Here is a 16055-nt window from a genome sequence, read left to right as displayed (position 1 = left end):
TATTAATTTTAAAAATTGGAATTGGAGATATAATTTTATTAAATGGGCAGGGAAAATGTTTTTCAAGTTTCACATATATGGTTTCATAAGTAAAATAAAAATACCTAAAATTAAAAATTCACCAATGTCTTTTAGAAATGCAACATTTCTACAAGCAAATATATATCTCAAAAAAATGTTTCAATGTTGCCCTGTAACGTGATTCATGTACTTTAAGTTCATGTGCTATACCTTTGCTAAAATTTGTAATTATTTTTCCTCTAAGCTTATTTTTGAAGTATACATTTTTGAGGACATATTAATTTTCATGAAAAAAATTCTGGTTTCAATAAGTTCACTTCTTTCGGCCTTTTCTTGGCCTCCACGTGATGGGGAAGATTTATATGCTGTCAACAGAAAGTCACACTCATCTTCCTTATGTTTTTTTTTTTTTTTCCTGAATTCTCTTTTCTTTCCCCATTACAACTACACCTTCTGGCTCCTTCCAGCTGTGAATAAACACAGACATAGATAAACACCACTAATGCATGACCTTTGCCCAGATGTGACGGTAGGCAGATGACAGTGCATTGGGTAAATGAGGAAACTGCTGCTTGGATCAGCAATCACTTAGGGGGAAAGATCATTTCTCCCTCCTTGTTATTTAGCCAGGCATTTACTGTGGGGATTTTGAAAGACCTAGTATTAGAGCTTCTGTCGGGAAGTAGATGGTCACACACACATATCTAGAAAGCAAATAGTTTGAAGTCAAAGGGCAGAACTCATTGCATTTAGCCCATGCATGTTGTTAATTTAAGATGTGTTTTCCATTTCAAAAGGTCAGGAAATATCAGTTTGATAGCTCATTCTTGCTATACCTAATATTTTCTTTACTCTACATGCAAACACATCTAAGAGCCCAACAGGGGCAAAAGAAAATCATGTAAATTGCCTGATCTTTGTTTAGTGTGAAAGTTAAACCTAGCAGCTCTGCTCACCCAACTTCATAGGGAAATTAAACTGCTCAGAAGTTCTATACCACTCAGTGGCTCCTGTATTCTTTATATTAGAGATAGTAAGTGATGTACAAGAGGGTTGAGAGCCGGGGTTCACAAAGCTTCAGTAACACAAGCCCCCGAGATTTCCCTAGCCCTAGTAATGTTCTGCACCTGGCTCATCCTTGCTAGAAAAAAATGAATTATGAATATATTTTTCTGCCTCTGAATTCAGTGAAAATTTGTTAAGTTGATATCAACATGGTAGGTATCTTTACATACATTGGCAGACATGTCAAATCAACTGTTCTTGGTTTTTTTTTTTGTTTGTTTGTTTTCTTTTTGTTTTCGTGAGGGCCCAGTTGCTCATTATTTGTCAGAAGTCATCAATAAACTTACTGAATATTTTAACTCATAATAAGCATGCATGTTATTGATGATTCACAGTGAATAGTAACAGCAGATACCTATATAGCATACCATAATGCTCATGGTTATTTCCCTGTGCACAATTAAGAGGGCTTCATTCTCATTTATTTTTTTCATCTCATTTTTCTTATGAACTAATATAGTTTGGGAAATAATCCTAAATTATCTCGTACAAAACCAAATCATTTTCTTCCCACAGTTTACTAACAACCTATTGTATGACGGTTACAAAAAAGATCGTTTACCCAGGTCTCTTTAGATGAAAATATAGTTTTTAGCTTTTAGAGTTTACAAGGAACATATCACCACTTTTCCATATTATACCTTTGTGTAAATCAGCTTTCTACATATAAGGATGTGAAAATACTGAGTTGAATATCTGTATTTTTATATTTGATAGATATTGTTAAGTTTCTACTCTCCTTTCAGGAAGCTATTTCTCTTCTTTCTTTTTAAATGTAATTAATTAATTTATTTATTTAGGATTTTTGAGACAGGGTTTCTCTATGTTTGTAACAGCCCTGGCTGTCCTGAAACTAGCTCTTGTAGAACAGGCTGGCCTCGAACTCACAAAGATCTGCCTGCCTTGGCCTCCCAAGTGCTGGGATTGAAGGCAAGCACCACCACTGTCTGGCTAGGAAGCTATTTCTATTGTAAATGTAAGATTAAAAAATTAAGTCATATTAAAATCTCAGCAAGCAATAATGAAGCTCCCACCTTCACATAAACTCTTTGTTGAGAAGTTTCTAGACATTCCATAATTAAAGAAGGTGGCTGTTCAGACATCCCATAACTAAAGAAGCTGGTGGTTCTATAAGCTCATGTGACTTAGTCTATTATAACCAAAACAAACCCAGTTGAGTGCTTGGCATTATTTTCCATATTCATCAGGCCATTTGTAACATCCTCCTGGGGGTTTCTCAATTTGCTGTTCTTAAACAGCAGCATTCAGGTATGATCCAATCTTACATATACTATATATTTTCCCAAATGCACATATCTACAGTGATTTATCTCACACCCAGATAGTAACAATAATTAAAAACACTGCAATGAAACTTATGCGAGTGTTATCTATCTATCTATCTATCTATCTATCTATCTATCTATCTATCTATCTATCTATCTATCTATCTATCTAATCTTTCCAAGCAAAGGAGGTTTTATTACTTTTTTAAAGAGAAATCATGCAGTCAATGCTTGCAAACCATTTCTCAACACTCTTTCTATCCCCTTAAGAAACTGCAATATACCTTCATGAGAATAATGCCCAAACGAGAGCACTGGATATTAAATAGGGTGCAAATAAATCTCAAAAAAAAGCGGTACTTTATTGAATGCGAAGCAAGACTCAGTATCTTTGCCTTTGTTGCACACTTCTGGAGGAGGGGCACAAGCAAGGGAAGAGAACAGGGTTACCCTTGTGTGGGGAGATGAGTGGTCCAGCATCCTTTTCCCACTGGAGGGGAGGTTAGCCCATGTTCTGTCGGTTGCCATAGCCCCTAGGATGGGTATCCTTCCAGTCATCCCACTGCTGCATCCTGTGGAGGGCATCCTCATCTTCCTCTTCTTCCTTTTGCTCCAGCTCCGGCTCTTCTTCTTGCTGAGACACTCTGTGGGAATCAGGTGGTGGTGCTTGCTTTTCGACTTCCTTATCTGATGACGGTAAAACCTCACACTTCTGCTGCTGCTCATACCAGTCGTTCACCGTCATAGTTGCCAGACTTGGGTACCCAGCTCCAAAAACTTGTGCTTGGGCAACGCTCCGAGTGAGGACAAAGGGTTTTATTGGAGGTCTCTCCTGAGGAGGCAAACGAGAAGCTGATGCCTCACTGGAGGAGTCTCTTTCCCTCAGGATCTCTAACTCCTGGTCTATGCTCTGGATCTCATCCAAGCTGATGTTGATCCACCTGCGCAGCTGAAGGAGGTAATATTCCCGCACACGCTCGTCATCAGCCTGACCACTCTCCACTGCTGACTTCAGGGCAGCCAGCTTCTGCTCCACAGCCTTATTCTGCTTGTACCTCTGGATTTTGGCCTGCCTCTGGGATGCCATGGCAACGAGGTTGGGCTCCAGGATGGCTGAAGGAGGCTGGTTGCTTTCCTGTGAGCTGCTCTGGTCCCAGGGCAGCTGAAAATCTGCCAAGTGGTAGTTGTGGCTCTGGGTTAGGAAGTTCATGAAGTGGTCTCGAGCCTGCTGCAGATGGTTGACACGATGTCTGGTGTCCACCAGCTTCAGTGTGAGCGCGCCCTTCAGGGCCGGCAGCATCAGGTACTTGAGGTCAGCGGAAGCAATCTCCTCCCAATCTTCGTTCCTGCTGAACATATCGAGCTGCAATAACATGTCCGAGGCTTTCGCCAGGAGTTCCAAGGCCCTCGTAACCTTATCCTGGATTAGCCTGGAGCCCATGGGTTGCGTTGAGGCTTCTACCTCCTCCAGAAGTTGTCTGCTGGTTTCCAGCAAGTCCGGAAGCCTTGGCGTCTGCAGCTCCTGCTCAGATGCCATCTTGCCGGAAGGAGAAAGCCGGAAGGAGAAAGCCGGAAGGAGAAAGCCGGAAGGAGAAAGCCGGAAGGAGAAAGCCGGAAGGAGAAAGCAGGAAGTCTCCTCAGTGCAGGTGGGCTTGGAACTTTTTATGCAACTGGTTTTGGCCTGGAATGGGCTGTCCTCCAGCCTCAGCCTCCGGAGGGATGGGATTACAGATGGTGCCATCAAACCCTGCTTCTTCTCAGTGTCGTATTATAGTATTTCCCCCTTGTGATGGCGTGGTGTGAAACAACTGCGTAAGGGATACGAATGATGTCGGCATGGTAACCATTGCTAGGCTACCAGAGAAGTGTCTCTTGAACAGAAGCACTCTGTTAGTGCTCTCCGTTGCTTTAATAACAGAAATGGCTGCCGAGTGACTGATGCATAGGGAGCCAATACAGTGCCGACGCATTGCATTAACGAGTGATCGCTGTGTGGGGAGGAGCAGGATGGCAAAAGATTTCACGATGCCTCTCAGCTTCGTATTCAAACGGCAGAAGCATGGATTCTTTATGGAATTTTGCAGTTTATATTTTGGGTTATCACAGATGGTAACTGAAACCGCGAGGTGTGTGTGTGTGTGTGTGTGTGTGTGTGTGTGTGTGTGTGTATAGGGGTGGTAATATAGATCTAATATAATGTTAAAGTCCACTAAAAGATACTGTTTCCTCTATGGTGTGCCAGAACATCTTTCTCTGAATCTGTTACTACATGAATTTTTATAGTCATCATACTTTTGGGTACTTCCCTTTTCCTTTTAAGATTTATTTTGATTTTATGTGTACATGTGATTGTATGTATTTTTGAGCAGCAGAGGTGTGCAGTGCCCAGTGAGGTCAGAAGAGGACGGTGGATTCCCCTGGAACTGAAGTTAGTATTTGGATGCTGAGACACGAACACAGGTTTTCTGTAAATGCAGGAATTGCTCTTAACCCTTGAGTCACTTTTCTAGCCCCAGTTTGAACTTTTTGACCAGATGTCTGTTGAGTTTAATAACACATGTGACCTTCAACTTAGCATATTATTATGATTTTCAAGGGAATTAATTTGGAGAACTCTTAGATTTTTTTTCTGGTACATGTAGGCATAGCTGCATACACTCATTTTGAAACATATGAGGTCTATGGTTGCAATTTCTACTTTTACCCCATTGTATTACAATCCTGATTAACTTGAAGATTCAAAATACATAATGATAGCATAATGATTGCATAGCTAAATAAATTTATCTTTAATTGTATAATTTAATATAAGCTTTCAAGTTCCTAATTTTGAGTTTAGAATTTGGAAAAGTTTAGAATTTGACATACAAAGGTATTTTTATTTTATATGTGTGGATTTTTGTTCATTGCTAAATGTTTAATTGAATTTTAGTATGACAGGTATGTTTCCATTTATTCTTTTAAAATTAATTAAAGCAAAATAAACCAGGAATTAATTATTACTGCTGCATAAAAATAGGTGTGTTTATTACAGAATGGACTATTTGACAACGTAGAGAAGACCTTAATATATTTGAGGATTTACTTTTACTTCTACTTTCTCCTTACAACATTCCTTAGAAAATTGCAAATTATTTATAGTCTTTAGTGTTTATATCTTTCATGTATATGCCCCTTTTCTTTTTATGTAAAGGAAATTTTAAATTTTAAGGAAATTTATTATATTTTATGTTTATTGGTATTTTGCCTATTTTGCCTGCAGGTTCATCTGTATATCGCTTGCATGAAGTACTGGAGGAGACCAGAAAAGGGTAATGGATTCTTGTGGATCTGGAGAGTTGATAGTAACCATGTGTAGTTCATGTAGTTTTTTTTTTTTTTAACTATTTGGGGGCCCACCACCCACCTCCCAAACAAATACACAGGGAGAGTTATTCTTATTTATAAATGCACAGCCTTAGCTTGGCTTGTTTCTAGCCAGCTTTTCTAACTTAAATTATCCTGTTTCTCTTTGATATATTTTGCTCCTGAACTTTTATCTTTCTTCTGTATAATCTTACGTTCACTTTTACTCCATAGCTGGCTTGTATTGGGTGGCTGGCTCCTGGTGTCCCCCTCTTCTCTTTTTCTTGCTCCTTGCTCTTCTCCCAATCCTAGATTTTTCTTCCTAGTTATTCTGTCTGCCTTCCAGCCCCATGTATCCCTCTCCTGACTAACTGTTGACCATTCAGCTCTTCATTAGATCAGTCAGATGTTTTAGATAGGCAAAGTAACACAGCTTTACAGAGTTAAACAAATGCAACATAGTATAATACAACAAATCTTTTTCAATGTTTATTTTTATGCTTTTTTTTGCTTCTGTGTGTGTGTGTGTGTGTGTGTGAGAGAGAGAGAGAGAGAGAGAGAGAGAGAGAGAGAGAGAGAGAGAGAGAGAGAGAGAGAGTTGGATCTCCTGGAACTGGAGAGTTAGAGGCAGGTGTGAGCTGCCATGTGATTGCTGGGAAATGAACCCAGGTCCTCTGGAAGAACAGCTAGTGCTCTTCACTGCTGAGCCATCTCTCCAGCCCCAATACAACAAATCTTTGAATCATTAAACAAATATTCTACGGCATAAACAAATGCAACACATCCTAAACTAATATTACACAGCACATACGGGTGCTGGTAATGAAACCTAGGTCCTCTGAAAGAGCCCAGAGTGTTCTAAACACTGAGTCATCTCTCCAACCCTGTAAATTTTCATTTCTATTCCTAGTTTTGCTGAATTTTTATTGCATTTGTCCACCTAGCTTTTTGTGTACCTGCACAGATAATATAGTGCCACTGTGAGCATCAGAGGACCATGGAATTCTCAGGGATTGAACTCAGGAATTTATGCTTGAAAGGAAAGACCTTTGCTTGGAACTATCTTTCCACCAGCCTGTGTTTTCTCTTTTACTTTCTGATTCATTCTCCAAGTTTCTGATTTCTCCTTTTGTAATGTGTGCTTGTACACACACACACAAACACACACACATACACACACAAAGACTTCCCTTATTTCCATCAGTGCTATTCTGTGTCACATATAAAGATGGTAATTATGCATTAATTATGAATTTTCCTTTGCTTGTAAGTTTCCTTCTCTTTATTTTATTTTATTCATTTTCTTAGTAACAGTTTCAGTTTGTATCACGTTCTTTCCTTCTTTCTTCCTCCTCTTTCTTTCTCTCCGCTTCTCTTGCTTGGGATCCCAAATTTATGCGATGATTCATATTTCTCTATTTGTGTTAAAATATGATTTTAAAATGCAAATTTTAAGGCCACTATGCATTTTTAAAAAGATTGCTTATTAATGGGTCTCATGGAAGAATTATTGAATAAAATCCCATCTGTTTGGGCTGCAACCACAAGTTGTCATAGCTACGTCCATTTCTCTTCAACTGGTCTTTTTCCCTAAAGAGAAATATGCCAGTCATTTGCCAGTAGGAGCGGAGAAGTAGAGGTGAACTGTACGTGAGGTCAGCCAAGTTTCTGAAAGCTTCACATGTGAAAAGTGTTGATTGTCTTTTTGTCTGAAGTGGCTAGTGTCAAAGATTTTTCATTCCAACATCCCAGAAAAGTCTTCCATCTTCCATTAGGCTGTTAAGTTTGCAAAAGAGTAGATTCATAGTCTACCAAACTGCATATACACAGCTCCAGTCTTCTGGAGGCATCTCAATTTTCAACAGTGTCCAGTTGCTGGACCCTGTGATGTAAACTGTCCTTTTTTTCTGTAGTGCTGACAAAACCTACACAATGAATTTTGACTGGACTGATGTTGTGGGTCAAACTGCTGCCAGGTGGGGAAAAATATGACTGGGAATAACATCCCAAAGAGCTACATACAGAATGATAACGAACAAGAAATAAATTGGAAAAGGCAAGGCATAATCTCCCTTCAGCCTTATTCTCTCTCTCCTCCCTTCCTTCTTGCTTTGGCAGGGCTAAACCCAGAGTTACTTGGCCTTTGCAGCTCTAGGCCCCACATCATGAGGCTCCAAATCCCATGATGATGTCAGAGCTGAGACTAAGGAAACAATACCTACCAATGTGTATATCCTACAAATGCTTCATTTGTAATTGAGGAAAATTTATATAAAGTGGATTTCCATGTTTTTAGCAGAATGAATTTTGACAACTATCTATGGAATACAGTCATGTAAGCCACATCTCAAAAAACATTCATTGGAAATGTCACCTAAGAAAATCAATTCGTATAGTTTAACCACTCTCAGCATGTGTAGGTAAATGTTATTTTGATTTGTGTCATAGTTAAGTTTTGCAAGCTCCTAAGTTTCATATAACTGGAATTAATGAAATATTCTTATGCTTTCCACTTTTGGTTAGACTTTATTTTTCAATATGAGAAAACTAGTATACTATTTTACAAACATTACTATTATTATTTTTTCTATTTTCAGTAATATATTGAATATATGACTAAGGACATCATAAATTCCATTATTGACATGTTTATTTGTAACTATTTTGTCTTTAGGACAGATTTCTAAAGAGAATTAACTGTATTTAGACTGTTGGCAAATATAACTAAATCTTTAGCTGGGTACAGGAGCACATTGTTGGCTCTCAGCTTTTGGAAGGTGGAAGCAGGAAGATCAGTAGTTCAAATTCAACTGAGAATAAGTGGGTCTCAGTCAAAACAATAAAACGTTTTTACAAAAGAAGCTTAAATTATCATGTGCAATAGTTTAATATTTGAAATGGTAGTAACTCTAACTACCCAATATATTAAAATGGGTTAAATTTATTTTTCCATCTCCAAATTTACAACAACTCCTACCTGAGGAACATTTTAGGTCATAGACATGGAGAACAAGAAACAAGCAGAAAAATAAAATGGGGAGGCTGGAGGTTTGTTGAGTCCTGTATGCAAAGGAATTAGATGGCTGGACATTGACTGAGCCATCTGAAACTGCAACTGAGTCTTCCTCTCTTGAAATTACATCAGAAGAATTATTTAAGTGAATTGAAATTGTTAATTGTGAGACCAGTGTTGAAAACTGAGCTCATAATGATTAAAGAAGAGTCCTTCAAGCATGTACCTTTTCTAAAAATGCACTAGGGTAAATGAAATTACTGTCAGTGACTCTTCAGGTCCTAACTTCTACTAGGTACCAAATAAGTACATTGTGGCTTGCAATACATGTTTATTCAAATACCCTATATTATGTTGAAATGTTTTGCTGTTGAAATAGTCAGAGTATTGCATCACCCTGGCTAGATAGTGATTTGTCTCTCTTAACTAATCCTTACTGTGACAAAATCTTGAAAAAAATATTAAGAAGGATTTTTTCATGTTTACTCATTCAATTCTGATTTTTCAAAATATATCATAAATACAATCTGAAAATCTCAACAGTGAGGGATTTTTTTTAATATAGTGGTCTTTGCAACTAGGCTTGATCACCATCTGTCAATGCAGGGAAGTATCACTCCTTTGACTTTTAGTTTGGTCCCTTGAGGCACAGGTCTATGAAGATCACTTGAACTCAAGCACAGAGCTCAAGTGGATTCATGTATAAATGCAGAACAAGATGGCACAAAGGGATCTTGTAGTTCAGATGGGTCTCCTAATATTTGAACTTACTAGTAGTTTGTTCCCAACAAAACCTTTGACATCAGCTGAAATGGTAGAGTGACCCCTCTGTAGGACAGAGACACTGGTGTATTGTGTTATCAAAAGAAAATTGCAGTTACTTAAGACCACAAAAGCTACAGGAAGTAACGTTTCCCTGAATATCTCTGAATGCCATAAATGTTAACAGTATATGAAGTTTTAACCAAATAACTATAAGCAATGATTCCTGAAAATGAATAAACACACATGCACACACACACAAACATGCACACATGCATGCACACACACACACATGCACACATACTACATGTGCATAATTCATGTTGTGAAAACTGGTTTTAGAAGTACACTTTCCAGTTTGGAATTTATAATCTTATCTTTCTTTTTTTGGACTTGTATTGGTTCACAGGCTTTATTCAATGCTATGTTCATGGTCGGTACCGAATAAATAGGTGAACTGATTGATTAGGTCAACCAAGAAAAGCAATGGAATTATGGCTATCTGGCTTCACTTAAAGAGTTCTCAAATAAGATAAGCCATGCCAATGTTATCAGCTCTTGTCTCCATTTTAAAAAGGAGAAAAATTGATTCTGATTCAAAGAAATCTTTTTTTTTTCTTGACACAGAGTATATGTAGTCCTGGTTTGTCTAGAACTCTATAGATCAGGCTGGATTCTAATTCAGAAATCTGCATGGCTCTGCCTCTTAAGGGCTAGGAATAAACTCATTGACAATTAAGTCCAGCCAGAAGTCATGCTTTTATAGAAAACTTATAATTCTAAATTACTAAAGATGCAACTAAAAATGTAGAATGATTTGGTTTGATATTATTAATGAACTGATAATGATGGTAAGTTTTATTGGCCTAATAGATACAAAGTTATTTGATATAAAGTTTTTTTTAAATTTATTCTTCTCTCATACAGTACATCCCAACTGTAGCTTCCCCTGCTTCCATTCCTCCCATTCCTGCACAATTTACCTCTCTCCAAGATCTACTACCTCACCTTTCTTTCCCTCCCAGAAAAGTCAACTGAACATGACTCAACAAGATGCAATACTACCAGGCATAGACCCTCATGTCCAGGCTGGGCAAGGCAGCCAATAGAAGGCAAAGGATCCCAAGATCAGGTAAAAGAGTCAGAGACACCCCCACTCCCACTATCAGGATTCCCACAAAACCACCAAGCCAAAACCATAACATATATGCAGATGATTTTAAGAAAACTAAGGTTAAAAATAATGAATTGCACTTATACAAGTGATTTGCTGTTTGGTGGCACCTCTGTAGTTCATATCTAGTGTAGCTTTTTAGCATGGGCCATGCAAATGTACATCAGGAAAGGGCTCTGCTCAGGGCATTTATAAATTGCTAGGATTCATATGTTAAGAATAAAGTTAATAATCTAGTAAACAGTATAAAATAAAAATATGCAGCAAGCACAAAGGATGACAGAAACAAAATGAAAATGCTATTTCTGGTAAATAAAATGTATGCACAAATTGATTGAATCTGCTTGTTCTATTCCAGGTGATGCCACACATTCCAGGTTATGAAAGTTTGCTATAAAGAAAACTTCACAGAATTTGGGGACACTGATCTGGTGAGGACAATTCTGCATTCTGTCAATTATGTTTTAAATAAATGCAGATTGGCCAGTAGCCAGGCAGGAAGTATAAGTGGGATAACCAGAGAGGAAGTAGAGGTAGGTCAATGAGAACAGGAAAATTCTGGGAAGAAGGAAGCTCTTTCTGAAGCCCTGCCCAGACACAGGAGAAGGAAAATGTGACATACCCTACTGAAAGAGGTACTGAGCCATGAGGCTAACATAGATAAGAATAATGTGTTAATATAAGTTATAAAAGCTAATAAGAAGCCTGAGCTAATGGGCCAATCAGTTTATAACTAATATAGACTCTGTGTGTGATTCTTTGGGACCTGGTGGGAGGACAGAAACCAGGCAGGACAGAAACTCATGTTACACTGATCTGAGGCTTTCTGTGAGATCAGATCAGTGAGGTTACACTGATCTGAATGTCTTCTCTTCTTTTGATATTATTTCAGATTTTCTATTCTAGTCTACCTTTAGTACCCTGGACATGATTTTGGTTGATGTGTAGGCAAGACATTCTGTTCACAGGTATCAAATATCCCTGAAATATTTTAGTCTATAGGAATACCATGGAAAGACTGACATTTTAGAAAGATTTTTTTTCATGTGGCTTGGGGGACATGTAATATAGAAAGTGGTCCAGAGGCAAACTGACAAGCTAAAAATTTAATATAACACTGATAATGAAAAGACCTTGAAACAAGGCGTGTGACACAGAATGGAGAAATTGGGGTACATTAAGAGTTTGTAAATGCAAGTATTTTCAGAACTGAGTCATTGACTAAAAATAGGAAGTGAGAAAAGATTAGGATTCCAAGATGACACCAGGTTGTGCGATGTGAACACACACATTTTTAAAAGTGTCTTTGGTGGCTTAAGGACTTAAAGATATCAAAATTGAAATTCTTCCTGTAATGTAACTTAACAGCTGAGAACATGCGTGGAGATATTTGAGCCAAAGGATTTGGGAGTCATTAACATTTGAGGGCAGTTTGAGTATTGACCATAATTTGTTTTCTTGAGATAATATCATAACTAGAGCCAAAGGCTCCAGGAAAATTTCAAGTAATGCTGATATTTAAGGAATACATAGGAAACTACGAATGAGCATTAACTATGAATGAATATTGTGAGGAAGAGCACTGGTAGCATGGAACAGAAATCCCTAGGTGAGGTTTTCAAGAGTGAAAACAAACAGCATTGTTAGTAAAGTCATAATTTGCATATGTAAAAATTAAGAGATTAGTCCATTCATTCATCTCCATTAATTTAATGAGCTGGCATTTTGAATTTTCCCAAAAAAAATTAGATATGATGGGGAATGAAATATTATGCAGAATTCTCTAAGGACTTTATAATCTCTAGAGAAAGGTAGTGAGTAGTGAAATATATGGGCAGCATTATTGGTTTTATTCATAAGACATTATGAAATTAATTTTCATGAGGAAAAGCACCTGATACAAGTGTTCTGGAAGAAGGAGAAGTTAAGTTTGGTAGAAAACGAGCAAAAGAAATTAGCCTGTAGAGAAATAATTTTGATCATAGAGTTGAATCAAGGGGCAGTTGTGTTCAAACAGAAGAACTGAGCATTTTAGGTAGAGATAACATTACTTCAAATTCATTGATTGTTTAGTATGTATTATGGTCCAAAAATAATTATTGATCATAAATATGGAAGGCAGGAAGCACATGATGGGAAGGTTGACACCCAAAGATCACCTCTGTTCTCCCATACTCATGTACATGTACACATGAAAGCACACGTCTACACAGAAGCAAACATGCACACACAACTACACTCTGTAACATACACCAACACTCCCCTTCACCTCCACACAAACAAATAGCTATCCCTAGTCTCTCACTTTTCCTTACTGTCTCTCAGGCTCTGTTTTTCTCCTTGTCCAAGAAAAGTCTTCATGTCTTCCCCTAACTCTTATTTATTGCCTTTTTTGGGTACAGTAAGGAGAAGATCTCCTACTTCGATTTTCCTTTGATTTCTTTGTGTAATACAAGATATAATCCTCAAGTTATGTATCATCTTTCCTCCTAAACTTTAGGTTTGCAATGGCTCAGTACACCTTTAATGCACATTCACGATACCTAGACCTGGCATCTCCTAGAAAGTTGCTTTCTTCTGTATATAGAGATCAATGCCACTGATGTTTGACCCACTGATTTGAAGAGTAACTCCTTAAAATGTTTATTTTCATTTCATGTATATGAATGTTTTGTCTGCATACATATATGTACCATGTGCATGCCTAGCACCTAAGGAGACAAGAAGAGGGCATCAGATTCCCTGAATGTGGAGTTTCAGATGTTTGTGGCCTTCATGTGGGTACTAGGAACTGAACTGAGGTACCCTGGGGGAACAGTCAGAGCTTTTCACTACTGAGCAATCTTAAGAGAGTGACTCTTTATGTCTCCCTCACACTGTGGTGATTTGAATGAAAATGACCACCGTAGGCTAATATATTTGGATATTTGGTTCACATCTGTTGGAACAGTTTGGGAGGGGTTGGGGTATGGGCTTGTTGGGAGAGGGAGCATTGGGGGTTGGACTTTAAGGTTTCAAAATCACATTCCATCTCCAGTTAGTCCTTTCTGCTTGTGGTTGTATGTCAAGATGTGAGCTATTAGTTACTGCTCTGGTGCAATGCCTGCCTGCCGCCAAGCTCCTCTCCATGATTGTCATGGACTTATTCCGAAAATCTAAGTCCCAAATAAGCACTTGTATAAGTTGCCTTGGTTATGTGTCTTTTTTTTGTTTGTTTGTTTTTGTTTTTGTTTTATCACAGCAATAGAATAATATATGATAGTCATGCACCAATTATGGTGGTGCACATTGATAGGATTTGCTGAAGGAGGTGGAGGCAGGAGGATCACGAGTTTGAGGCTAGCCTGGGCTACCAATTTTAGCTGGGTGTTGGTGGCACATGTCTTTAATCACAGCACTCATGAGGCAGAGGCAGGCGGATCTTTGTGAGTTTGAAGCCGGCCTGTTCTACAAAGCAAGTGCCATGACAGTCCAAAACTACACACAGAAACCCTGTCCTGAAAAACAAATGAAACAAAAGACAAAAAGACAGACATGCAAACAGCAATCTCTACAGTGAGTGCATTGACAATTTTACCTTATTGCCATTACCACAGCCACAATGCTCTACCGGGTCATTTTCAATTACATGAAGATGAATGTCCTCTTCTAATCTTTACCACTGTTTCACTTTGAAAAATATATCTTGAGCTTTTGCAAATGTGTGTAAGCTCTTATTTTCAGTGCCATGAGTAAGAGGTAAAGATCCTGGAATCACCCACCTCCACCAAGGAAGTAGTAACATTGTGATGAAATGCAAAGACAGTGTAGAAATGTAATTGATCAAAAGAAAAAAAAAAATAGGGCAGGAAAGAGGCAGCCTGAGTTCAGCTTAGATTCACCTCGCCCTTCTGAGCAGACTTCTTGCTATGTGGTTCTAGACCCTCTCTGCAATAGGGGTCTTATGATCCGCCATCTAACAAGGTTGATCAAACAAGTTTTACGGCTAACAAACAAAATGATGATGGTGGGGCAATTAGAGGTGTGATTTGTTTCATGTAACTGGAAGTTTCTCTCTCACCCACCAGGTCCTGAGTAACCACTCTGAGGCTTAATAATAATTACAAGTACCTTGGCATATTATCTCAGTCTTATTATTAACTAGCCCTGACAAATAAATTAACCCATTTCTGTTATTTAACCATGAAACTTGTGACTTGTTACCTTACATCTTGCTTCTCCAGAGACTGCTGGCCTCTTCCAGACTCCACCTTCTTTTTCCCTGTATCTTTGCTTGGATTTCCCACCTGGCTCTATTCTACCTGACTATTGGTCAAATCAGCTTCTTTATTAAACAATGTAAATAAGATATGTTCACAGCATACTAAAGAGCATCCCAAATCACTTCAGGCCCAATTCATTTTAATTTGCGTGAACTGCTTTGGTGGGGAAATTAAACCGATCAGGATTGTATGCTGTGTCTTGCAGGATGTAAGAGCAAGGGAAGGAAGCATCTCAAAGTCAGAGAGTGACTTTTCTGTCATTAGTTTACTGAAAGTTGCTCTTTGCAACTTTTGGGGCTTTCTCTCCAGCAATGCTTGTCTCTTTTTATCATCGATACAGTTTGAGCAACACAGTGTTGATCTGGTCAGCATCAGTTAGTCTTACAGCTTTATTTACTATGAATGGACTGATTCTTTTGGTTAATTTCCATATGTAAATATTAGATCCATTTAATTTGTGAAAAAGCTACAAATTAACTAGCTAGGATTTGATTTTGACTGAATTGAATCCATAGGCCAAGAACTACCCTCTGGATGATTCTGTATTCCTCTCCACTAAGCACAGGGTAACTTCTATTTATTTAATTTCTCTTTGAGTTCTTTCTCTAGACTTTGTAGTATTTCTTATCAAGTAGTAAGACACATATTATATTTACACCTAAGTAATTTTTAAGGACGTGGTTTACAAAAGAAAATTGTACTGATTTTTAAATTTCAAATTCTGGTGCACACACACACACATATATAATTTACAACTGATTTTTGTGTCATTTGTCTTCTAATACTGCTATGTGTTACTTATTTTAGACCTAACATTGATATTTAGACGAATATAACCTTAGAAAAATAATATTTTAAATTGCATTTCATAAGCACATCAGATTTAACCAACCTAAGACATAATTTATTGTTTTATGCATGAATTGTTGCTCAACTGGTCATTTCTAGATTTTTTAAAACAAACAAATTGACTACCAACTTGTGTATCCTTAATACATAAATAAGAATATGAAAGTCGGGGCTGGAGAGATGGCTCAGAGGTTAAGAGCATTGCCTGTTCTTCCAAAGGTCCTGAGTTCAATTCCCAGCAACCACATGGTGGCTCACAACCATCTGTAATGAGGTCT

The 16055-nt window shown here is 37.9% G+C and overlaps 1 protein-coding gene across 1 annotated transcript; it reads right to left on the bottom strand.

Annotated features, from left to right (window-relative positions):
- Positions 1–2841: 2841 nt before the first annotated feature.
- On the bottom strand, positions 2842–3909 carry LOC126497268 (immunoglobulin-binding protein 1b-like). Its single transcript, XM_050135209.1, has one exon. The coding sequence runs from the start codon at positions 3907–3909 to the stop codon at positions 2875–2877; it is 1035 nt and encodes a 344-aa protein (XP_049991166.1). The 3' UTR covers positions 2842–2874.
- Between the last annotated feature and the right edge of the window lie 12146 nt (positions 3910–16055).

This window comes from Alexandromys fortis, unplaced genomic scaffold (genome assembly GCF_014885135.2).
Source record: "Alexandromys fortis isolate MF-2015 unplaced genomic scaffold, M_Fortis_MF-2015_v1.1 scaffold_21, whole genome shotgun sequence".
In the NCBI taxonomy this organism is placed as follows: domain Eukaryota; kingdom Metazoa; phylum Chordata; class Mammalia; order Rodentia; family Cricetidae; genus Alexandromys; species Alexandromys fortis.
This window is presented reverse-complemented; position numbering and strand designations above follow the sequence as displayed.

Coding starts and splice junctions, on each gene's coding strand:
- LOC126497268 (XM_050135209.1), bottom strand. CDS start 3,909: ATGGCATCTGAGCAGGAGCTGCAGACGCCAAGGCTTCCGGACTTGCTG.